Below are 25,977 nucleotides of genomic sequence, written 5' to 3' on the forward strand. Positions count from 1 at the left end.
AAATGTCTACTTATTTATATAACAAGCTAACATTCTCTAGATCTGCTCGCATAAATGATTTGATCGTGCCCACCTAAAATTATCGAAACTCTGCACCACTTCTTTGTCAATGCTATCCGCATTTGGAACTCTGTCCCCAACTCGGTTCGCAATAGCTTAAGTAAAAGCAACCTTAAGAATGTTATATTTTCTTTCTTTGGTAAGGTATATACAAATTAGAATCTGAGTTTAGCTACTTATGGTCTAGTCAATCATTGTTGTTAAATGTTCTTGTCACAGTTCTTGTTAACCTTGTATATTACCACTGTTATTACTTTATTCTCACATGCTTACATGTTTTTTAAAATTGTACATGAATAATATATACATTTTTAAGTTTTAAAAATTATACCCATTGTTGCACTATAAAAGATCATACAAGATCTTATTGTGCTAATACTGTCAATAAATGAATGAATGAATGAACCGAATGCCTTAGTCAGCAAATGCAGTCCGAAAAGATTAAGAAAGGTCGCTTCCCAAGGCAGTCAGTTCTATGTACCGGAGCGACACGGGATTTTTCCCGACCAAGGACTGTCATTTCAGTGTAACCCCATTTAATTTGTTGCGTCCCTCCCACAAATTGTCATCCTCCCAGCGGCTCCTTGCAGCAGGACTGTAGGTCAGGGAAACAGACTCTTAGTCCCTAACCCCGTCTGCACCGTTTGCCAGCACAGAATATATGTGTTTGCGACATCCGCCCAATGCAGCTCCTGCCTTGGGCGGTGCCACTTTCCTAGATGTTCTGGTCTCCGCGACGGCAACCCCCCGACGGGTTTCATCGCGCCATGTTGCCAGGTCGTAAACCCAAATCATCCGGGTACCCTAATGCTTGCCCATGGACGCCCAGTCCCAGGGCCATAACAGCAATTGCGTCGTGGCCTTCCTCAATCCAGGCGTAGTCACCCGTCACTTACCCCCAGAGTGGCGACGTCTCCCCCCATGCACTTCAGAATTCTGCAGTTAAACTGTAATGGACTAACTGGGAAGATTACGGAGATAGTCAATTTCATGAAGCGGCACAACATCCGCATTGCTGCGATTCAAGAGACTAAACTCACAGCACGATCTGCATTGCAGACCTCCTCTGGGTATAATGCCCACAGAAAAGATCGCGAGAGCGGAAATGGAGGCGACCTCGCGTTTATAATACACCACTCTGTGCAATATCACATATTTGATCCTGGCATCGACCGCAGGGACAATGTCTTAGAACGTCAAGGCCTATCTGTCCGGTCAGGCGATGCAAACCTAGAAATCATCAACATCTACATCCCCCCTGCCACCTGTTGCCCCAGTGGATACCGCCCTAATATCAGAGCCTTACTCACTGGAAACAATCGCATTATTTTAGGCGATTTCAATGCCCATCATGATCTATGGCATTCAAATTTGCGGGCGGACAGTAGGGGTGAGATGTTGGCGGATCAAATAGAAGAAACGACGTTCTGCACAATAAACGGAGACGGCCCCACACGTATGGTAGGAAGCTGTCTCAATCGTGAGCGCAGAACTCGTAAACTGCGTCAACTGGCAGCCGATGGTATCAATGGCATCCGACCACCTGCCTATACTTGTTTCGCTCGAGCGTACCGCCGACTTCATCGTCACCGAAAAACGCACTTTCATAAACTTCAAAAAAGGAAAGTGGGAAGAATATAAATCTTTTACAGACAACCTCTTTGCTGCCCTCCCTATCCCGACTGATGCCGCCAAGGGGAGCGTGCCTTCCGCAAGGTCATTGAATCCGCCTCGGCACGTTTCATCCCCGCCGGGAGAATTCCCGAAATCCGGCCCCACTTCCCGGCGGAGGCCGCAAACTTAGCGAGAAAACGTGACCTTATAAGGCAGCTTGATCCAGGCGACCCCCAAATAAGGGATATAAACCAACGCATCAGATTGCTTGTGGATGAACACAAGCGGGCGAAATGGGAGGAGCACCTAAGAAGTTGTAACCTCTCTACCGGTGTGGGTAAACTTTGGTCCACCGTAAAGTCCCTATCGAATCCGACTAAGCACAAAGACAACGTTTCCATCGCCTTTGGCGACAAAGTGCTGTCGGATGCGAAAAAATGCGCGAGCGCTTTCTGCCGACAATATATAATGCATTCTACGGTCGACACAGATAGACGGAGGGCCAACAGACACGCACATAAACACAAATTAAGCGCGTCACCAATCACCATCACCGCTAAAGAGGTTGAGGACTCCATTGGTCGCGCTAAACCATCCAAAGCAGTGGGCCCAGACGGCATAGCCATGCCGACGCTTAAAAGCCTAGGGAAAGAGGGTTTCAAATATTTAGCGCAGGTCTTCAACCTGTCTCTTTCCACCTTTGTCATACCCGAGAAATGGAAAATGGCCAAGGTGGTCCCGCTACTAAAGCCTGGTAAACCAGCTAACATAGGAGAGTCGTATCGTCCGATATCTCTCCTATCGCCAGTAGCAAAGACGCTCGAAGCCATTTTGCTCCCTTATTTCCAAGCAAATTTGCAACTAGCCTCCCATCAGCGTGGCTTCAGAAAACTCCATAGCACTACCTCCGCGCTAAATGTCATTAGCACCCAGATAAATTGCGGTTTAAATAAATACTGCTCTCAGAATTGCCACGGGCTGTCTTCTTATGTCCCCAGAACACCATCTACATAATGAGGCGAGAATACTCCCCATCAGGGAAAGAAACGAGATGCTGACCAAACAGTTCCTGTTGAATACCCAGAAACCTGGGCATCCCAACAGACATCTGATTGACGAGCCAGCACCGCCTAGGGGCTTAAAGAGTCATCTCCGTAAGCATTTTGAGGAAATACGGCACTTGAGAACCCAGCCGTATGAAGCGAAAAAACACAAGCAGGTCCTTGGTGAACTCCGCAAACAGGAGTCGGACCTTTATGCCGGGAATTGCCCGGTGAATCCAGTACTCAAAGTAAAGTATCCAAAACTTGCGGAAGAGGAACGCATACTTTCCAGGGAAACGCGTGTAACTCTGGCTCAACTTCGTTCTGGATACTGTAACAGGTTAAACTCGTACCTATCCAGAATCAACCCCGACATACAAAATGTATGCCCCGCTTGCAATGTGTCCCCACATGACACCAACCATCTCTTTAATTGTAATGTGGAACCAACGCCTCTAACACCCCTTTCCCTTTGGTCCACCCCTGTTGAAACAGCAAGTTTCCTTGGACTCCCGTTAGAGGATATTGATGACAGTTTGTGATCAGTCGCGTCTGTTAGGTGGAGCGAAGCACTGCTACAACAACAACAACAACATTAAGAAAGGTGATTGAAAAATGATTATAAATTTTTTATCACGTAATGTTAACATATTTTTTTCAAAAATGATTCCAAAATGTGATTGAAAAATTGTTTTCAGTCTGTACAAAAAATACTATAATTACTCTTACTAATGTTCTAACTTTGTTGGACTGTAATTATAATTAATTTAATTCGTCAGACGTTTGCGGCTCAACAATCTTAAGACATTCATTCGCAAACTCTAGGAAAAGTGGCTCCTGCATCGCTGCCTTCATAGCTTTCCAGGCGTCTGGGGCTACATCAATCTCTGTTAGTAAATGGCGCATGTGTTTATTGTAGAGCAAATTGTGAAGTTCTTTGGAGTTCTCTGTTAAGCAAACACATAAATTCTGAATAGAATAACTTTAACCAAGCTCGAGTTAAGATAAGCTACTTAAAAGTTCCATTTTGATTCTTGGTACTGTGTCTTCGGTGCTGAATGGTTGATGTAATGTGGGCTCATGATTGTGAACGTCTGGTAGTTCTGCGGCCAGCGGCACAGTTGATTCACATGCTATTTTCTGATGTTCTTGGTAGCAAACTAACGAGCAACTGCAATTAAGGCGCATTAAAAAAAAAAAGAAATTTGTAAAGGGGTCAAGTAAGCTCACTATGGCTGCAAACATTTTGGACATTTGTATTTTCTAAGGAACACACCACACACCACGCAGAGCATTTTTCTTACAGCTATTAAAGAAAAAACGAAGAATCGACTGTCGAAGGTTGTACATTGTTTACAAATAACGCCATTCATAGTGTAGAAGTGTATAGGTACACTATGAACGCCATTATACAAAAAAGAAGGTAGTTCCACTCAAAAATTTTTGACGTATTTGGGGATTTTTGAAGTTTCATAATATTTGTTGTTTTGCCAGAAGCGTTGCCATACCGTTACCGTTTAAGGCGAAATTGTGATTTTTCTTTATGGAAATTTCCTTTAGGATGAAAACGCTATGGCCATCTGAGACAATAATAATATGCTTTAGCACGATTTATGTGCATACATGTCGATTGAGAATACATTAAAACATGCGATTTTATTGAAAAAGAGTGGATAACCACTCATACATTGCTTAATGACTCATATCTTTATGGCAGATGACCCCTAGACAGAAAAAAAATACACGAAAAATCCTGATGTTCTAGCATGGCCCTATTATCATGCCCCTACAAAGATATTTCTCAAGGTATGTTGATAAAAATTGTACTTCCAAAGTCTGCACAACTATGTCAATGCTAAACGGGCACAGAATGTGTATAGGCGGTACTGCCCCAAGGTGCCTCTGGTACAATGGGCAAAAACACTCATAACTAGTGGCTAACTTGCAGAGCTACAGGGTAATTTTCTCCCCAAAAAATGGTTTAACAATGCCCTCTTAAAGCGCAATGTTATGTTTTGTCAAAATGAACTGAGCAAACGTAGAAGAAGGCTATATTCCCTTGCTTTGTATATTTCGATCCATGTTTCTACCGCCCAAACAATTTTCGGGAGCTCGAAAACTTATTAAAAACCTTTTCCAAGCTGATATTTCGTATTAAAATATTTCCAAGGCGAGGGGCTAATTTTTTTCTTTTTTAATTAAAATAACTATGAAAGTAATTTAGTCGTATTCGTTAATATGATATCCATCAAAATTAGAAAAATTCGTGAAATTTTTCAATCTGGTAGCTTGCTTTTGGTGAAATTTTCATTGTCCCCGCAAAAGTCAAGTGGCTAATGTCACACTAAATGGAATCCATTTTTTGTATCATGAATCACGTCATCATTGCAAATTACACAACGAGATTGGCAGTGCGAATGTAAACATTAGATCAGCTGTTTTTTATGACGTATGAGGTCGCTACTATGAGCATTTTTCGATCTTCGATGGCTATCGAAAATCGAATTTGAAATTGGTGTTCACCTCTATTACGGTTGTCAACGTCAACCATTAAGCTGGAGACATTGGTGCTTTATCGGTAACCGTATCGGTAACCTTTTAACAGCTGATTCGACCAACCTTATGAGAATCAATGCAATCGATTATTGGTGCCGCTAAGGTCGTAACCGTATCGTAGCCAACCAATTGGGTTTTGGTTTACCGTCGTAACGATAAACAGCTTATTACGTTAGGGATACGGATACAGCGATACGACATACGGCACCAATGACTCCGGCTTTACTTCGTATCGTCGCCGATATCACGTCGTATCAACTAGAGATATACGCCACAGATTTTGGTCGTTTTTCGCACGCCGCCGCCGAATGTCAAAAATATTGGCGCGGCAACGGCGGCATCCGGCTCGTTACTATATTTTCTACTCGTTTAAGACTGTTTAGACCATTTATTGTTCATGTCGAAAATTGGCCGGATATGGCCGAAAGTGGTATCAACGGATGCGCATCACCGCCATTTATAAGAAACTAATTGCTAAATTTAACTCTTTCTAACTGTTCAAAAGTTATTTTAAAAAACAGGCGTTTTCGATGTAAGCTTAACACGGACTTTGCATCACCCAATTCACCATGTTATTAAAACAAAACACTAAAAAAAACATTATATAATATCTACATTTATATGCTCACTTTGCATTTTTTTTCAAAAAGTTAATAATGAACAATGAATTCAAATAAAATTACCCAAGGCGAACATGTTTTCAAATTGTCAAGTGGTTAAAAAAGCAAAATACCCAAAAAAGGTGCCGATTTCTAAAAAAAATGTATATTGCGATTGGCTGAAAGAATAAGCGAAATCAGTAATGCAAATTCCTTTAGTAGGTTCTAGAGGCATACACACTCCTTTGAAATGATTCTTACCTCATACTTAAGTTGAGGATATAGTCCCTTGGAGTGAATCACATTGATTATAGCCAATCAACGAAGTTTATATATCACCTACACGTTACGGCTCCTTTTATAAATGTGAATACGTAGGCACATATATTTACCACGTGAGGCTTTGTCCTTCGCAAGAACACTCAAAATGGTGAAGCAAAAGCTTCCCCAAGAGAGTCGAACTAATTAATGACCGCGTGTGCTACTACCCTAATGTAGGGCACAGTCGAACTAGTCTGAGAACTGAAGCTACGCGGTCATCCATAATGAGTTTTTATATCATAAGGTCGGAAAACAGCAGTTAACATCTTTCAACTTAAAATCGGTCGACTTTCATTCTAAAATGTCGTTTTGATTTAACGAAGACTATTGAAATCTATGTTGTGAACACAAACATCTGCAAACTTTTGTCTAGATTTAAAAAATTTTATACAGGCTCCTTGTAAAATTTTAATTATGTAGATGCGCCGAAGATAATACGATTTTCACCCATGAGTTACGCAATGACATCCACTAAGACTGCTTATGATTTCGAGGGCGGCATCCTTGGCCGAAAAGTCACTCCCTAACGTTTCAAGGTGTTTCTCTGGTGTAGCTCGGCAGCATAGCGCGACAAAAGCATCCGTTGGAAAGTCTTCGGAGCTACATCTAGAGCTTCTAGGAAAGTGACGTCGACGAAGGTATGAGTTCGAAGTCGCAGTCCTACAGCATCTGTGCTGGCATGTGATGTGAGGGCGACGCCCCCTCCCCCCCACCTCCCCCCTTCTGTTCTGGAACTTATGCAAGTTATAAAAGATTGTTTTAATTACATATAACATTTTTAGCTTTTACTTATGTATAATTTATTAGATCGTCCTAATCGCCCCCCTTCCAAGATCTGCAATTTATAATACTTCGGTTGAAATATTTTATGAAATGAATATTTTAGCTATATATTCATTTCCAATTTCCATTTGTTTCGCTGTGGGTAAAATCAGCAGAAAAAATGTACCATTCTGGTATTTGAAGAAAGAATTGCATACTTTTCGCTGAAATTTGGCAGCCTTGGTCACTATTTCATGTTAAACATGCTGAATTCAATACAACTTTGCAACCCACATATTTACTTAATGAGCAACTCTGATTTTTTTTTCTTTATTGACAACAAAGTTTAAAATTATTACAAGATTTCTCAAAAAAAAGCGAAGTTTTTGCGAGAGAAAATAGCTTATTTCTATTTTACTCTATTTGTTATCAATTGTTATGAGAGGTTACAATGAAAGACAACAGTAAGGAAATAATAATAATTAAAATTTAATTAAAACTAAAATTTAGCTAAATAATTTAATATTATATGAGTATAATTAAAAATATAGTGTAGAACGTACTTTGCATCTAGATAATAAAATCAAAATTTGTAAGAAGTAGTCGTTTGACCTCAAATTTAAAGCATTGCACATTTCTTGCATTTTTAACTTCAACTGGAAGTTTGTTGAAAAGTTTAACACCATAATGTCTTAGTGATTTTGCACATCTTTCCGTTCGAAAGATACGTGGTTTCATACTTAATCTAGCTCTAAGTGTATATTCTGGTGTTGATTCTTCTGGAATGTCTAAATTATGCTTTATTAAGTTATTTTTAATTTTATAAAATAATATTAAAGTTTGAAGGATGGAGTTCTTGCGTACATCAAGCCTGTCTTGGTATAGCAGTTCACTTGCTGTCCTTAGCGGCAGATTTAAAATGATTTTTATTATTTTGGGAATTGTGGCAAGCTCTGACTTATACTATACATAATTCTACATAAAGATAAAAAAATATGTAGAATTAAGTAAACCTATAGTCCTTTGGGCGGTTCTTAGTAGTTGATGGAACCTATCTTCCTCCGGTCCGAAATTCGGTTAATACAGCAGAAATTCTTTGAAAGTCGAGGGCTCGTACTTTATGAACAATGTGGAGAGTTGCTTAAATGTGGATAAACTTTTAGTATTTTTCAGCTAAGATAACTAATAAAAATAGTCGTGAATTAGCCTAATTGACACATTTATAATGTTTCAAAACACGACCCGAAAAAACGGAATAATAAAATATCCTTTCCAACAAGTTATTTAGGGTTCACAGTAAGCGTAAATTTTTCATGAAACATAAACTTTCTCAACAAGATTAATAAAAAATGAGGGGTTTCCCTAAAGAAAATGAACACTTGTTATTTTCATTTTATAATTATTTAACCGGAATTTAAGCTTAACTTATTTCTTTTGCTGGTTCAAGACTCTGGCGGGCCGTGGTGTAGTGGTAGCGTACTCCGCCTACCACGCCGAAGGTTTTGGGTTCAAGACCCGCACAAAAGCAACGTCAAAATTTAAGCAAAAAGTTTATTCAATTACAAAAAAGCATTTCTAAGCGGGGTCGCCCCTTGACAGTGGTTTGGCAAACACTCCGAAAAGTTTCTGCCATTAAATACATTCTCAGTGAAAATTCATCTGCCTTCCAGGTGCCGTTCGGAGTCGGCATAAAAAATTAAAGCCCCGTCCCGTATATTTGTAGGAGAAACTAAAAAGGGGCAAGATGCAAAGTTGAAGAGAAGCTCAGCCTAAATATTTTCTGAGATAAATCGCGCCAAGTATATATTTATTATATTTATTTTTTATCACGGTTCAGGCCTGCTTATTCAATCGTTCATTTGTCAATTTAGCAATGTCTGCCTCCGTCTTAAAATGTTGTGATAATTATTTCTTAGTGCTAAAAAATCTGAGAACGTGTGTTAAGTGATCCTATTGCCCTACTATGAAAAAAGATATACACTAGGCCGGGTCGATTTGTGAGGAGGCAAAAAAATCGCCCATTGCTCTGTGAAAATCATATTCTAGGGATCAAAATAAGAAACTTTGCCGAAGGATCCATACCTCTAAAACGAATTCTGATGTCCCCCCCTTAGGGTCGTAGGGGCAAGTTTTAAAAAATCCCACTTTGAAATGCCTATGTTTTTTCCTTTTGGAGTTTATTTTTCTCTTTAGAAATTTATTTAGTCAGAACATATGTAAATGAAAAAATGAATTTAACTTAGTAATAGAAAAGAAATAAAAAAAAATTATTAGAAATTAGCGTTTTTACAACCCCCTTTTAAAACCAAGGCATCACTGTGATGCATTTGCATGTCGTAAACATAGTTGTGTGGGTTTTTTATTCAACCGTTTTAAAAAATGAAGGTATCACTGTAACACAATTGCAGATCGTAAAATTGCTTGTTTTGTTTTTTTTAAGCCACCACAAGACACAGCAGGTAGAATTGAAATTGCCCCTATCCAAAAGTTCGACCCAAAGGGGGGGGGGGGGGACATCAGAATTCGTTCTAGAAGTATGGTTCCTTCGGCAAAGTTTCTTATTTTGATCCCTGATTTACGATTTTCACAGAGCAATGAGCGATTTTTAAATCGACCCGCCCTAATATATACATAGAAATAAATCTTTTATTTCATAGTTTTGATATCGGCTGACACTTCGGCCAAAAAGCCGCCTGAATATGCATTGTAATGTGATATCTTGGAGAAAAATCTATAATCTTGTTAATCGGTCTTGGTTTAAGTATATACACATTTTAGTGGCGCAAACAAATCTATTTTTTTTATCACTTTTGCTCTCGCTTCCGTACAAAGAACCAGATTGGAGGAAAAGTGGCCATCAGACCAAACCTAAACAAAAAGCACCAGTTTTGTATAAATGGATCGAAGTGGTAACCGTAGCCGCTATGTCAAAAGTAGCGTTCTTCGAATCTAAAACTCTTAAGCTGTAAACACAATGCCGAGCGACGACGATATACGCCGCGTCGGGCGATGACATTTTTCAAATTTACGCTCAGATATTTCGTCCAGTTAAACACAATAGACAGCGGCGGCGATATTTTCTGACATTTTCTGTCATTTCTTCAATGGAAAATAATTTCTTATATTAGTGACCATTTCTTGTGGGAAATGAATTCAATTTAAGGTCAGCATTAGCAGTATATACAAAAAATGAATAACAGAGGTCGTTTGTTGAAAATTTTTAAATTATAAACATCATTTTTGTAATGGTGAATATATATCGCGAGGTGTGCCAGCAGTTGAAGCGGCGATGGTGGGTGCGGCCAGTTAATCGTACAAGGAAGACTCTGAGCTTCCACGAAACTTCCTTCGCACAATTGAAACTCTCAGATGAAGAACATTTCTTCAAGGCAACACGTATGAATGTTGCAAAGTTTAATGCGCTAGTGAATTTGTTACGAGAGCGACTTCAACGTTTTTCCATAAGAGAACCAATAAGTGAAGAAATCCGTTTGGGTATCACTTTGATGTAAGTAACTTTATAAACTATATATCTGTGTAAAAATGGAGTTTCAACAGGTTCTTGGCACAAGGCTGTAATCCACAGTATTTAGCTTGGTCATATAAATTGGGTGTTTCTACAGTTAGGAAAATAATATACGAAACATGCGATGCAATTTGGCATGGACTACGCGAAATTTACGCCCAACCAAATCAAACCGAATTGAAAAACATTGCAGACAGGTTTGCTCCAATTGAAGTATGGTATTTAGTAACTATATATACTCATATATTATATTTTGGACAGGTTCTATGCAAAAACTGGAATGCCCCATTGGCTTTTTGCGATGATCCCAAGCAGTATTTTGTTAAAACCATTTTCCTTAACCTTCCCTTAGAATAGACATGCTGTGGTGGCGACAGTAACCAGCAAGGAATCTTTTCCGGTTTGTACAGGCCAATCAGGAGCTCCACCGTTTTTCGGAGAAACGACGAGAGACTAGATGGTCTGAAAACCGTAGGTGATACGTGGAAGCTTTTACCGGCATTTGGAGTGAAGTTTACTTTGACGTAGTGGTTCACTCTTTTTTAATTACAAAAAGACATTCAGTGTAGTTCTGATTGCAATATGCGATGATAGCTATACGTTTTCATTTGTAGACGTTGGTGCGTTGGGAAGCCAAAGCGATGGGGGAATTTTGGCACGAAGCGTATTTGGTAACATGATCCTAAGAAACGACCTGGAAATTCCTCCCCCAGATAACCTTCCAGGTAAAATGTTTATAACAGATAAGGTTTCAGTTAATTGATGCCATATTTCAAATAGGTACGGACCAAATATTTCCATATTTTTTCGTCGGTGACAGCGCATTTCCTCTGAAGCCTAATCTCATGCGCCCTTACCCTGGTCGAAATTTTTCACCCGCCAAACGAAATTATAACAAAAGGTTATCCTCCGTACGAGTGCACATTGAAAACACCTTTGGTATATTAGCAAATAGATGGAGAGTTCTTCATACAACGATTCACGCTGCTCCAGAAAATGTGGACAAAATTGTTTTAGCAACTATAGTCTTGCACAATTATTTAATGCTTGACAGTAGTAGTGGATACTTCGATCCGAACAGAGCCAGCAGTGATGAAAATGGGAATTTCGATTGTGGACAACTTTCTTTTTTGTTAGGCTAAAATTGATAGGACTAGAAGGCTGCATACTCAAAGAGATTAAGAGAATTCTAATAAAAGCTTTGAAATTTTTGTAAAATTCTCTCGAATTTTCGAATTTTTTGTAAACTTTTTTGCGAATGGTTTGCATAGTTTTAGCAACAAAATTCATTGAAGCTTTTTCTTCAAATATCGAAAAAAAAGAATTTAATTGGCATATTTAATTTGATTGCCACTGCTATTTTTCTTTTCGCTGCTGTATGTCTTTACAATACACACACACATTTACCATCAAGTAGTAAAATTTCATTGCTCGAAGTAACATAAAACTGTCAATTAATACGTCCAGTTTTGATTTGCATCTACTTTTATGGCAAAATTAATTTTTTTCTCACAAAGGTCTATTGTAGCTGCTTACATAATTCAGCCATCTTACTTTAGCGCATTAAATTCGCTCCATACAAGTTTAGCAAAATATGTCTAATTAATTTCCAAACTTATATTTTAATCTATGCAACTATTCATAATTTTTGTACAGGAGCTGTTATCCCTCAGAAAAATTATGGCATACTTCCAAACTAGCAAAGCAATAGCGAAAGTTACAAACGTTTCAGGATTTCCCTGATAAAACGCCCCAAAGTCCTAGATCGGCAATACATATAAACACAAAATACATTTTTATCATAAAAGGACCCATGTACAAATTAGAAGTTTTGTAGTATTTTTTGATAAGTTACGTAATTGCTTTATGAAACGAAATAAAACCTGAATTACGAATAATAAAATTACTATGGGTTAACTGCGTGAGCAAAAGTGTATGTGTATTAATAAAAAGTTTATAGGTTTGTTTAAAGGCTTAACTAGTCTAGTCTCTGAGTTGAATTACTTGAAAGTTGTGCATCTAGCAAAAGAGAAAGATGTATATTTAGTTGCTATCAAGTTTTAAATAAAATTTCAATGTTTTGCACAAATTTGAACTATAGAATATACGTTATTCAATACCGATAGGTTATTAAATTGCATACTTCAACGCTCGAATTTGGTCTCCATTCTCTGTATAAAGGCAACATATGACCCAAAATGGCATACAGTGCCGTTGGGAATAACTGGTATACATAAATATCGTTAGCTTAATTAACAAAGGCCCTAACCAACAGACTTTTTGATACTGCATTTTTCGCAGACTTTGGTATATATTAAAAAACGCCCTGACAAAAAATTTAAAGGGTTCGAACCATAGCCACTTTTAAATGCCATACTATGTTTTGTGAACGCGAAAATAAAATGTGATTCGCTACTCGTACAAATTTCAAATATGTTGGTTAGGTCCTTTGTGCATTAAGCTAACGATATGTCTGTAATGAGAGGTAAGCAGTCGCAACTCCACTTTTAGTCCAAATGGAACTAGTACCATTTTTCAATTTAATTATGGCTTCTTGACCTTCTGGCAAAAGATATTAGCTCAGATATTGTTGGTTGCCTACACTTCGAACTTTACGATGTATTGCCATTGTCATTGTCATTGAGGTACTTGTTTTTCTCATTTCTCAAAATATATTTTTTGGACTTACGACTGTTTACCTATCAGCTAAAGACGTGAAATTATTGAACACTTGTCTTTCCTAGTTCTTCATAAACTAAAGCAACAACTTTCTTTTCAATATTGCGCACATTATTCTGTGATAAGTTGGCACTGGAAATTGTTTTCGCCAAGCTTTCAAACAAAAGCGAAGTTGAATCCCGTATTTTTTCCTGCTCAGGGGCACAAGCTATCTCTTGGATTGTTTTTGCGCATTATTTTAGCACATCCTTTAAAACTGAAGTAACTTCGGCATCTGCTTGCTTTTTTGACTTCCGGTTCTTATTCTGAGCGACATAGCTTCTAGCTGCTTTATCATTTGAAGGTTTGGAATTCTCGTCAACTAACTGTGGTTCGTATACTATATACGGTTCAAAAGTAACATCCATAATTGCATTTGGAGAATTGGAACAATCTGTCGAATTTTCGCTTATTTGCGATTCGTATACAATAAGTGGTTCACGATTTGAAGAGTTTGAGTAATCTGTTGACTTTTCATATACATCAGTATGTTCGTTAATCATGCCAGGATCACAATTTCCAACAGTTCTAAAAAGAAAAAAATAAATGATTGATAATCTAATCTAATCTATTTTCTATTACATACATCCCATTCCCGATCACACTATATTACATATAGAGTATCACTGTACCAAATATTGTGGGAATTCTAACGCATCTTTTGATACCACTCCTGGAATTTTTAGACGTGTAGTAATTGCGAAATGTAATGAAAACCACTCAAACCCATCGCGGCAATATACATAACCCTGTACTTACTTTCTTGAATCAGGATAGTCGTCTAAAAACTGCATTGCATTCATGTATTTCCAACTTTTTGTATCACTTCCTGCGGCGCTCCCGGAAGGAGAGAGCGCACAGCGCTTACGCCTTTTATAAGTGTCTCGCAGACTTTTCCACTTTTTACGACATGTTTCTCCTAAAAAGGATACTTAAACATATGAGAAGAATCCACATCAAAACATATAAATACTTACCATCCAAGGTCAATGCTATGCCAATATTTTCAAATATCGACTGCTTTTTATTTAAATTTTTATAATCTGAAGAACCAAGATTATATAAACAATCGTTTTCCTTAACTTTTTCTATGATATATTCACTTATATTTCTCAATTTTCAATTTGCATACAAAATTTTCACAAAATAATTTTACACAAACAGCTGATTTGACTATACTAAGGGTGACCATATGAAAGGACAAAGGAAGAGAGAAGAAGGAACTAATGACTTCACACAAAGAACTCACTGAAAAACTTTATTATAATCATGCAAATTAATTTATTCTAATCCAGAGTTTGGAAATGTATGTTTGTGCTTTTTAAAGAACGAGATAAATGTATTTTTAGTTTAAATTTAATGTGAGCGTTGAAGCAAAAAATAAATATGGTCACCTTTGGCATAAATTGTCATCATTAAATCTATTGTCGTAAAATGACGTCGCGTAAATTCCGCTCTTGGCGTTCATTGTGTTCACCTTCATGTAATTATGGGGATTCTATTTTTGACAAGGCGATGTTCGTCGCGTTTATTTCGCGGCGTCAGGGCATTGTGTTTCAAGCTTTACTGAAAGCTAAAAATTTCCACGAAAATTTGCATGAAAATTCGCGGAATTTTCTCGAATTTTATAAAAAGTCTTAAGTGTATATTTGGATTGTTGGTGTTATATAATTATACAAATAATGAAGGTCGAAGCAGAACTTAGTAAAAACTGAAAAAATCTGAGTGATGATGACTTTTGTAGATGAGTGTAGATATGAATGTGCGTTTGTATGAAAAATTTTAAGGTCACTTTATCTTACTTAAAAAGTAGACTTAAATCGCCCCCCACCCTCCCCCTCCCAAATCGTGCTGGATTTGCCCCTGGTAGCGACTGGTGATGGGGATTGCTACTGTTCGCACATCGGGAATTATAGCTCTTAAAAACAGCCGCAAAAATTGGAGGCGCCCTGTGCCACGAGAGACATGAGTATTAATAGACCATTAATAGCAACCGTAAGTCGCCTTTATGCGTGGCCGCCAAGGAGCAACAAATGATTTAAAGAAATTGTGTTCGCGGCGATTATTAGGAGTTATCCCTAGGTGAAACTACGCTTTGCACGAAATATACAGACTATACAGACGAAAGTGTGACATTTTATGTATTTCTATTTCTTTTCAGCAGATGCAGCAGTACCAATTCCAAAGACCTGGGTTAGGTTCGAAGCCTCTCTGTAGTAAACGAACGAGGGACAATCCCTCCGCAAGGAGCTACTCCTGAAAATTGTTGAAGGGTCTGCGAGATCTTGAGGCATAAACCCCGGATCTTCCAAAATGGCCAACACGTTGAATTCCTTAAATACATACAAACAAAACCTTTCCTAAATTTTATTTTTTTAAATAGAAAAATCAAGCATTTTAAAGTAAGAACACCGGCGTACGCCAGCGCGCCGCTCGAGCCGCGGCCGCCGGTATATAATAGAGCCTACGCCGCCGCCGCCGATAAAGTGATCGGCGTAAACCTCTAGTATCAACATCAATGTCACGTCAATGCATAATTCTCTCCCAGCATTTTTTGAAATTATTAATCATATTAAAGTCTTTTTCGAGTCTCCAGCATGATCAAAATAAACATATTGCGCTCATTTTCTGATCAGAAAAGACTCCCTCGTCGGGAGAAAATGGTACCCTACGCGCGACTACACTTGGTGAGCCTCTTTTAACCTATATTTCTAATCAGTATTTAGTCTTTTTCGAGTCATATTTACAATCATTTATGAGTCTTATGTGAATAATTGTTAAGTGTGTTTTAAATCTTTTGCGATTCTTTCCCGAGACATTTAAGAGTCTATTTGGAATATTATTTTAATCATTTTTTGTGATCGCTTTACATTTTTTTGTGGCTTTTTAAATAAATCATATTTCACTCAAAAGAGGGAGTCGATTTCGAGCCTTCTTTTGATCGCAGAATTGATTAAACAGTTTTTAGTCGTCAAAATGAGTCGAAAATGTCTCATTGTGGTGATTTATACTTTAATCAATCTTCCATATGCTATGTGGGTTGGTATTTATTAAGGCAATGTATTGATGTCGACGTGATATTGTTACGGTCTGCTGCTACGGTATATGGCTGCGATCCACTTGGGAGCGTGTTCACGGGAACACACCTAGCGATGTGGCAAAGGTTGCGATGAAAAATATCAAAAAGGAAGGAAGAGACAGACCGGCTATCACTAAGAAAAATTTTTCTTCTACCATGAGTTTCCGCCCGATAGAGACAAGCCTGAAAAATTTCTGCTGACCTGGAACTAATTTCGTTGGGTATTGTCTTAAATTTTGTCTATTTAAATTGAATAATGCAGAACAATCGATTGAAGTGAAATATGAACCACAACAACGCCATTAATACAAAGTGATGGTCGACGTCAACAGTGATAGCAATAGATCGCTTTAGCAGAGGGTGCTGCGGTTTACTAAGTGTACCGAAAAACAGCGAAAAGTATAATTTATTTGTATCGAAAAATAGGTCTAGCAATGTAGCAAACAAGCAGGCCGCCTATATTAGTAATCTGCAGGAGAGCGTTTCCAAGCAACAGATCAGTCTCAAGACCAATTTTAGTCAACAGCAACCACGCAATTGTGTTGTTTTCGTAGTAACGTAAGGACAATTAAGAAACGGCAACAGTACGCGGCAGCGTAACCCACGAACGCCAAAATTAGCACCAAGTCATCAGGATCGTAAAGGTCAACACGGAGTTCTATTGCCACCAGGTTCACTTGATCACCTCGGACCAGAGCGCAACAACCAAGAACAGTACCAACACCAACCTGCAATGACAACGACAACGGCAGAGCCAACACCAATGGCCTGCAACCTGACTTTGGTGAGTTCGTTCCAAAACAAAAGTAATAATAATACACAAAAAATGGAATTTTAGAATTAGAAAGTTTAATAGTCATAAAAGTAGCCTTGATATCAAAAATGTAGATCTGAAGTCACTTAAAAATGCCAGGACCAAACAAAAACCCGATTTAACGCTCAAAAAAATTGTCAGTATAAAAAAATCAAATATGATAATCATTTTAAAATTAAGTACGCTTTTTCATTAAATTTCCCAAAGGGAAAAAGGTTAGTAAATGTGCTGAATCTTAGTACCTTTTCACATTTCTAAAGCTTTAAAATATGAATTTTGTTCCGAATTCCCATTTCGGGAAGATTTGAAAGAATTTCAACTAATTTTAGAAATGTTTAAAAGAATTTCAACACATTTTAGAAAATGTTCGAATGTAGTATGTAGTATATAGCATAAACATACATAATTGTATAATGAAATGGCTAAGCAAAAGCACAAGTATAGCGAAAGTTAGACAACAATACTTTAGCGTTTAAGTGTGCAAATACAAGCAAACAAAAATCTACACATACATACATACATATATAGTAGCACATGCAACGAATATACATATATAAAGATAACATGCAACAATAAGAGTAAATAATTATTTACGGGAATTCGAGTTAAATCAATTGCATCAATTTGCATTAGATCAGATAAATTAATAAATCAATAAGTGAAGGCGTAACGTAATTAAATTATACAAACATACTGTAACGAATTTACTTGCAACTCCTCTTATTTGCAATCCTCTGCTAAGTTCGAATCACAAAACTGTTGAATAAATAACTCCAATTTGTAATAATGCAAAATGGCCTTTATTAAGGTACTTCACAATACACTCAACTGTGCAACGAATAGCTTGCTTAATAACCACACTGATTGATAGCTCAATGAAACCCTACTATTCAAAATAATACTGCTATTGCTCGCTAGATATCGTCTTAATCGCAACTGCTTGACAACTCAAATCAAACTGAATTACTTCTTACTCGCCTGCATCGCTTTTATAGTTTACGCTGCATACTTCTAGGCTCTTCGATTTCCAGAAGTTACTAGTTGTTTCGGCTACAAAATCGCCAGCCACAACTACGTGCACAAATTATTGCTCTCTCTTGTGACAACTCAGATAAGGTATATGCATGTGTTTGCAGTTTACAGTCTCCCGCACACACATAAGCGTATAAGTAAATTCATCGGTGTGTGACATCTCATCTCTCGCTGCCTTGTATGTAAATGTTGCTCGTCGGAATGTGTACATATGTGTAGACGCAATTATTGATTCGTTTATGTAGATACATAATGATTGAATTATTGATGTGCATTCACGTCACTGCTTAGATCGGCTTAGAGCTGGCAGCACTCCTTAGTTTTGCTAATATTCGTAACACTGCCCTCCACCTAAGTCTGATCGTCCCGATCAGACAAATCTCTCGATCTAAACGCTGCTAATCTCTCCAAATGAACCACTTTCATTTTGGTTCGTGGTTTGGTAGTGGTTTGTATGCGGTACACTACATCGTTGATCCGTTTTACAACTTTGTATGGGCCTTCCCAGTTACACTGCAATTTCGGGGACAAACCTTTTTTTCGTTGTGGGTTGTATAGCAGCACCAAATCTCCTTCCTGAAACCCTTCCGAATTAATTGCTTTATCGTACCTCGCTTTCATCTTGTCACTCATAATCTTTGCTCGTTGCCTTACCAGATCGTGTATCTCTCTCAGCTCTTCTTCTAAGACATCAGTGGATTTCTTGACATTCCTCTCCGCATCGGCATCTATCCCATACTTCAAATCAGCTGGCAGTCGAAGGTCATTGCCAAAAATTACCTTTGCGGGAGTTTGGCCCGTTGTGTCATGTACTGCCGATCGGTAGGCCATCAAGAATAATGATATGTGTGTATCCCAGTCTTTATGGTACTTGTCGACTACTTTCCTTAAATGCTCCTCCAATGTTCTATTGAAACGTTCCACCATACCATCGGACTGAGGATGCAATGCAGTTGTCCGTGTTTTTCGAATGCCCAACTTCTTGCACAGTTCTTGGAACACAGCTGATTCAAAATTCCTGCCTTGGTCAGAATGTAACTCCATTGGTGCACCATACCTTGCAACCCATTCGTTTTTAACCACTTCTGCTACTGTTTCTGCTTCTTGGTTTGGGATTGGGTATACCTCTGGCCATTTACTGAAATAATCCATAACCACCAGTACGTATTTGTTTCCGCGGTTGCTAGTAGGAAATGGACCTGCGACATCCATGGCGATCCTTTCAAATGGTGCACCTGAAATATACTGCTTCATCTGGCCACGACTTCGGGTTTTGGGCCCTTTCGCTCTGTTGCATACCTCGCAATTGGCAATCCACTCGGTGACCGACTGACGGCAACCAACCCAATAGAATCTCTGCTTAATTTTCTCGAGTGTCTTCGTGATTCCAAGATGGCCTCCACTTGGACCATTGTGCAACTCGCTGAGCACGTCAGGAATCCTTTTTCTGGGAACAACTATAAGTTTCTTCTTGCACTGACCATCCTCACTCTCCCATACTCGATGCAAGCAACCGGATATCAATTCCAAACTGTTCCACTGTGCCCAATATGACTTCGCAATGGGACGCTCTGCTGACATATCCTCTCTGCTTGGTCTTTCGTTTCGTTCGAGCCCTTGCATAACATGTGACAGATCTGTATCTTCTAGCTGACACTTTCTTAGTTGTTCCTTGTCCCATTCATCCGTACACGTTATAGTCATTAGCCGGACATCTATAATGTCTTCTTTAGCCTCGGCCTTTGAACAGTGCTTGCATTCCAAACTACATGGCCTTCGTGACATTGCATCGGCATTTCCATGGGTACTACCTTTTCGATGCTCAATGGAAAAGTCATAGCTTTGAAGTCGCTCGATCCACCGTGCCAATTGTCCTTCCGGATTACGGAACTGCAGAAGCCATTTCAATGCTGCGTGATCTGTCCTGACATGGAATCGCTGGCCGTAGAGGTATTTGTGAAAATGTTTAATGCACTCTACCAATGCCAACAGCTCTCTCCGCGTAACACAGTAGTTCCTCTCTGGTTTTCCAATCGAACGGCTGTAATATGCAACTACCTTCTCCTGTCCATCGACCAGTTGTGATAAAACGCCTCCTATAGCATATCCACTTGCATCTGTATCTAGAATAAATGTTGCTCCTGGAATCGGATATGCTAACATTGGGGCAGTGCACAAACGTTCCTTCAATGTTTGGAAAGCCACTTCTTGCTCCTTCTTCCATTCAAAAGCTTTGTTTTTTCTTGTAAGCTCATGGAGGCTATGGGCTACGCTGGAAAAATTTGGTACAAATCGGCGGTAATATGTGCACAGCCCAAGAAAACTTCTCAATTCATGTAGATTCTGTGGTCTTGGCCAATCCTGTACAGCCTCTATTTTTTCGTTCGCAGTGCAGATGCCCTCTGTCGTTACCTTGTGACCCAAATAATTGACTTCCTTTTTAAACAGCGCACACTTTTTGGGACTTAACTTCAGACCAGCGCCAGCTATTCTCTGGAAAACTTCCTCCAAGTTCTTAAGATGTTCATCAAAGTTCTTGCCCAATACGATGATGTCGTCCAGGTACACCAAGCATGTTTTCCAATGTAGTCCTTTCAGTACCTGGTCCATGAGTCTCTCAAAAGTAGCTGGTGCATTACAAAGTCCAAAAGGCATCACTGTAAATTGCCAAAGACCATCACCGACACTGAAGGCTGTTTTCTCTTTATCTTCCTCCTTCACCTCCACTTGCCAGTAGCCGCTTTTCAAGTCCAGCGTGGAAAACCATTTCGTACCAGATAGCGAGTCCAGAGTGTCGTCAATTCTTGGCAATGGGTAGCTATCCTTTTTCGTTACGTCATTCAACTTCCGGTAGTCCACGCAAAACCTCATTTTTCCATCCTTCTTTTTTACAAGTACTACCGGTGAGCTCCATGGACTAGCTGATGGTTCGATGACGCCGCTGTCGTTCATTTCTTGAATGATTTGACTCACAACTTCCCGCTTCGCCAGTGGAACACTACGTGGAGCTTGACGGATCGGTCTCGCATCTCCAGTGTCAAATTGATGTTTCACAACATTGGTGCGGCCTGGTTTGGAACCATCCTGGTCAAATATGTTCGCGTATTTTATGAGCAGTTGTTTTGCCTTACTCTGATAGGCTTCCTCTAGCCCATGCGTCCATGCCGTGATATCATTTGAAAGATCAGTATTACTAGATGAAACGTGTTCCTGGAGCTGTTCACAGTTAATAACTACTTCGGCCTCTTGGCATCTTCCCAAAATAGCTCCTTTGGTCAAATTGAATGGTGACTTGAACTCATTTAGTACTCTTACCGGAATACGTCCATCTTGTTTTGTCATAGCCAGGGTTTTTCCTACAAGTATGTTCAGTGCTGATTTATTTGCTGCTTCGACAACCCACAATTTGTTTGTCCCACAATCTCCATCAACCTTTGCCCAGATGACTGCTTCTGATTTTGGTGGTATTTGCTGACTCTCTTCCACCAGCACTCGTTTACTACTGTAGCCTCTCTCGTAGCCGAAATTAAGTGGCACATCCATGTTCTTATATCGCATCGTCTTGCTTTGCATATCGATTTTGATGCCTTGGTTGATTAAGAAGTCCACTCCAATTATGATTTCATCAACAATATCTGCCACTATAAAATTGTGTAGTACCGTGACGTTCCCGATTGCTACTTCACATTCTACTTCTCCAATTACCTGGGTGTCTTCTCCAGTGGCTGTACGCAATATTGCTCCATGCAATGGTCTTATCTTCTTGTTGACTAAATCCGCTCGAATGATGGAATGAGATGCACCCGTATCTACAGTCAGTAAACGTTCCTTCCCATCCACATTTCCTCCGACAGTAAGATTGCTCGACCTTCTTCCAATTTGTGAGATAGAGATTATGGGGCATTCAATTGAGGGAGTCAGCTGTCGCCCCTTGCTGCTGACTCGCTTTAGTTTAACGATTGATTTGTCTTGGAGATTTGCTCATCTCCTTCTGCTCTGCGTTTACGACCACCCACATTGTTGGAACTGTTAGGGTTGGTGTTGCAATAACGCGCAATATGCCCTGGCTTTCCACACTTAAAGCATTTGACTGCATCATTATTCTTCTGCTGCGTACCCTTCAATGCTTCCAAAATTGCGTCTACCCAGTCTGGCTTTTCCACTTCCACGCGATGAGCTTTGTACGCTGGCTTACTCAAAAGTGAGGCTGTTTCCTGAGTCAGTGCATGCGATACCGTTTCAGCAAACGTTAGTTTTGGATTCGCATATGTAGCCCGCTTCGTTTCCACATCTCGTATGCCATTTATGAAACTCTGGATTTTTACCCTTTCAGTGTATTCCACGGGTGCGTCTGCATTTGCAAGATGAGCCAATCTTTCAATATCTGAAGCAAACTCCTGCAATGTCTCATTTGCTTTTTGGTAGCGGTTTTGCAACTCAATTTGGAATATCTGTTTCCTATGCTCGCTTCCGTAACGTCTCTCTAAAGCGCTCATCAATGTTTCGTAGTGGTTCCGCTCGTACTCTGGGATGGTCTGTAAGATTTCCGCGGCAGGCCCTTTCAGTGCCACGAACAGAGCTGCAACTTTATCTTCAGCATTCCATTGGTTCACTGCTGCGGTCTTCTCAAACTGTAGCTTAAAGACCTGAAAAGGAACAGAACCGTCAAAGGATGGTGTCTTTACCTTTGGATTACTCGCTGAAACAGCTGGGCGGTTTAGTTGTAACTGCTCCATACGACCTTTTAACGCTTCTATTTCGGCATCAATTTTGTCCTCGAGTTGTAAAATTTTTGCATCCTGTTCTTCCAGTTTCACAAAGAGCTGCGATGATACCTGTTCCGAAATTTGTGCCGACATTGCAGATATACGTGCCTCTTGCGCTTCCAGTTGAGACGCCAAATGTGTCCTCTGTTCTTCCAATTGTGATGTTATACGGGTTTCCTGCGATTCCAGTTGGGATACCATATACGTCTTCTGTTCTTCTAGTTGAGATGACATATACGTTTTCTGTTCTTCCATCTTGGATGTTAAACGTGTCTCCTGCGATTCCATCTGTGATGACATTGTCGATGTTTGAGCAGTTATTGCAGCCAATATCATGTTCAAGTCTGTGCTCGTAACTGTCTGCGATGTTTCGTTTTTCTCTTCAATTTTTGTTGTTGTTTCGTCCCCATCAGGATAAAAGACAAACTCGTCCACATCAATTCCTTGCGATTCCATTACCTCTCGTAGCCGTGCTTGAAGTTCGATCTTATTCCCAGTTGTATTTAATCCCCGGTTTTCCAACTCCTTTTTCAGTTGCTGGATCTTAAATTCACTGAACTTTGCCATGTCCAAGTTGTATTCCCAATCTTCGGAATTTATTCAACAATTCCTCTTCTGACACCAATTGTAACGAATTTACTTGCAACTCCTCTTATTTGCAATCCTCTGCTAAGTTCGAATCACAAAACTGTTGAATAAATAACTCCAATTTGTAATAATGCAAAATGGCCTTTATTAAGGTACTTCACAATACACTCAACTGTGCAACGAATAGCTTGCTTAATAACCACACTGATTGATAGCTCAATGAAACTCTACTATTCAAAATAATACTGCTATTGCTCGCTAGATATCGTCTTAATCGCAACTGCTTGACAACTCAAATCAAACTGAATTACTTCTTACTCGCCTGCATCGCTTTTATAGTTTACGCTGCATACTTCTAGGCTCTTCGATTTCCAGAAGTTACTAGTTGTTTCGGCTACAAAATCGCCAGCCACAACTACGTGCACAAATTATTGCTCTCTCTTGTGACAACTCAGATAAGGTATATGCATGTGTTTGCAGTTTACAGTCTCCCGCACACACATAAGCGTATAAGTAAATTCATCGGTGTGTGACATCTCATCTCTCGCTGCCTTGTATGTAAATGTTGCTCGTCGGAATGTGTACATATGTGTAGACGCAATTATTGATTCGTTTATGTAGATACATAATGATTGAATTATTGATGTGCATTCACGTCACTGCTTAGATCGGCTTAGAGCTGGCAGCACTCCTTAGTTTTGCTAATATTCGTAACAATACATACAAAAATAAGAAAGTGCGCAGGAGTTGAATTTGTTGTAAATCGAATTATATTTTACATATATTCAAAGGCGGTAACTAAAATATTAAAATTTATGCAGATAGGCGAAATTTAGGGCAGGACAGCGTCTGCCGGGTCTTCTAGTATATATATGCACGTATGTACCTATCTGGGTAAATATAAGATGCTAGACATACTCTGAATCACATTAATTTAGCTAAGATTTTAATTAACATTAAAATAAAATTATATTAAAATAAATAAATGCAACAAAAATTATGAGATAAAATAGAATTTTATAAAATAATAAAGATTTTAAATAAAACAACGAAAATAAGTTAAGATAAAATAAAATAAAAAGGAAATACGATACAATAAAATTAAACTAAACATTCCAAAAATAAAATGAACTATAATAAAATAAGATTTAATAAAATAATAGAGATTATAAAATAATAGACATTAAAATAAAATAACATTTAAAATTAATCTAAATCAAATTAAAACAAAAAAAAATTAAATTAAAGCAAATAAATCCATTAAATAAATAAACACAATAAATAAATAAGGATACAAAATACGTAGCTACAACAAAAACAAACGAATAACCCCAAAACTTTAAGTATGAGTATATTTAGTAGGGCATTTTTTTTTCTCGAAATCAACTCTTGCATTATATTAACCCTTGTCAATACACACACAATTAGTCGAGATTTTTTTTTGCTTTAGGTTTTCCTTATACTAGTGCAAATAAGCCTTAGTATAGTAATATTGCTAATTTTGACTAAGTTTTCAATTATAATGAATTTCAAATAAATATTGTAATATAAATGGGAATGCTGGCGTCTACGTTATTTAGAAGGCACTAGGTAGGCATACAGGTAAGGGGCCACCGAATTATAGGTGCGTCGGTGGCCATGGTTATTTGAGGGTGGGACAAATGCACGGGGCGTCGCAACAACACCCGCGGCGCCCCCAAGATATATTCGGCCCTTTTATTTATATTTTTATTTTTCAGCCGTTTTTTTCTTTTGAGTTTGATTTTCAACGTTGGTAACCGGCCATGTCCGGTTCGGTAATTTTTTTTTTTTTTTGCGCCAGTTTTTTTTTGAATTTTTTTGAATGTTAACGGTCTGTCCGTGACATCCGGTTCAGCCGGATGTTGTTTTAGTTTGAATTATAAGCGTTTTGAGTCGGTCTCTGCGCTTCTGTCAGTTTGTTTTTGAATTCGACAGCTGCTCGTTTTGATAGGCATGATATGACCATTTTTTCTGTTTATGGCGCAGGAACAGTAAGGTTGGCAAGGACCCGCCGCAGCCGACAATGACTAGCCACTGTGCACCACCACATCATGCCGACCGCCTTCCGTTCTGCTTTCCATAGTAAATGCGTAACCATAACAATATCGATAAAAATACGATCCCTATATTTTTGACTGTTGTTTATTTACACAAATCACTCATCCAGATTGCGCATTTACGAGTTCAAAATTGCTCCGTTCTGCGCATCTACTGTCACTGTTGACTGTTTGAGCGAATGAAAGAAAGAGAGATTAAAACGAGAGCTAAAGGAAAATGACGTATGAATTGCCCTTAAAAAACAGCTGATCTTTTGTTTACATGCGCAATGCGCAAACTTATTTGTGTGATTTGTGGTTTATTTACAATTTCTATTGAGTTAATTTTTTGTTTAGTGGACAATTTGTGGATGTTGTTGTTGTTGTAGCGATAAGGCTCCTCCCCGAAGGCTTTGGGGAGTGTTATCGATGTAATGGTCCT

At 38.8% G+C, this 25,977-nt stretch overlaps 3 protein-coding genes across 8 annotated transcripts in view; 1 reads left to right on the top strand and 2 right to left on the bottom strand.

Annotated features, from left to right (window-relative positions):
• Positions 1–25,977, top strand: part of LOC137244576 (beta-glucuronidase-like) — a 126,443-nt gene that overhangs the window by 79,599 nt on the left and 20,867 nt on the right. The window lies entirely within an intron of this gene.
• Positions 3,318–4,123, bottom strand: LOC137244577 (zinc finger HIT domain-containing protein 3). 2 transcript variants are annotated; one of them, XM_067773764.1, is made up of 3 exons: positions 3,994–4,120; positions 3,731–3,888; positions 3,318–3,664 (listed from the first exon to the last, which is right to left on the bottom strand). In XM_067773764.1, the coding sequence occupies exons 1-3, from the start codon at positions 4,065–4,067 to the stop codon at positions 3,480–3,482; spliced, it is 417 nt and encodes a 138-aa protein (XP_067629865.1). In that variant the 5' UTR covers positions 4,068–4,120; the 3' UTR covers positions 3,318–3,479. The 2 variants fall into 2 exon arrangements, with proteins under 2 accessions (XP_067629865.1, XP_067629863.1); XM_067773762.1 differs by having other exon boundaries at positions 3,328–3,664; positions 3,948–4,123.
• Positions 12,997–14,698, bottom strand: LOC137246751 (uncharacterized). Of its 4 annotated transcripts, none has more exons than XR_010951687.1 (4): positions 14,177–14,575; positions 13,959–14,118; positions 13,786–13,872; positions 12,997–13,727 (listed from the first exon to the last, which is right to left on the bottom strand). XR_010951687.1 is itself a non-coding variant. In XM_067777760.1 (4 exons), the coding sequence occupies exons 3-4, from the start codon at positions 14,000–14,002 to the stop codon at positions 13,394–13,396; spliced, it is 378 nt and encodes a 125-aa protein (XP_067633861.1). In that variant the 5' UTR covers positions 14,003–14,118; positions 14,177–14,287; positions 14,677–14,698; the 3' UTR covers positions 12,997–13,393. The 4 variants fall into 4 exon arrangements, 3 of the variants coding, with proteins under 3 accessions (XP_067633861.1, XP_067633859.1, XP_067633860.1); XM_067777760.1 differs by lacking the exon at positions 13,786–13,872 and adding an exon at positions 14,677–14,698 and having other exon boundaries at positions 14,177–14,287; XM_067777758.1 differs by lacking the exon at positions 13,786–13,872.

The sequence above is a fragment of the Eurosta solidaginis genome, chromosome 3 (genome assembly GCF_040869045.1).
Source record: "Eurosta solidaginis isolate ZX-2024a chromosome 3, ASM4086904v1, whole genome shotgun sequence".
Taxonomy (NCBI): Eukaryota; Metazoa; Arthropoda; class Insecta; order Diptera; family Tephritidae; genus Eurosta; species Eurosta solidaginis.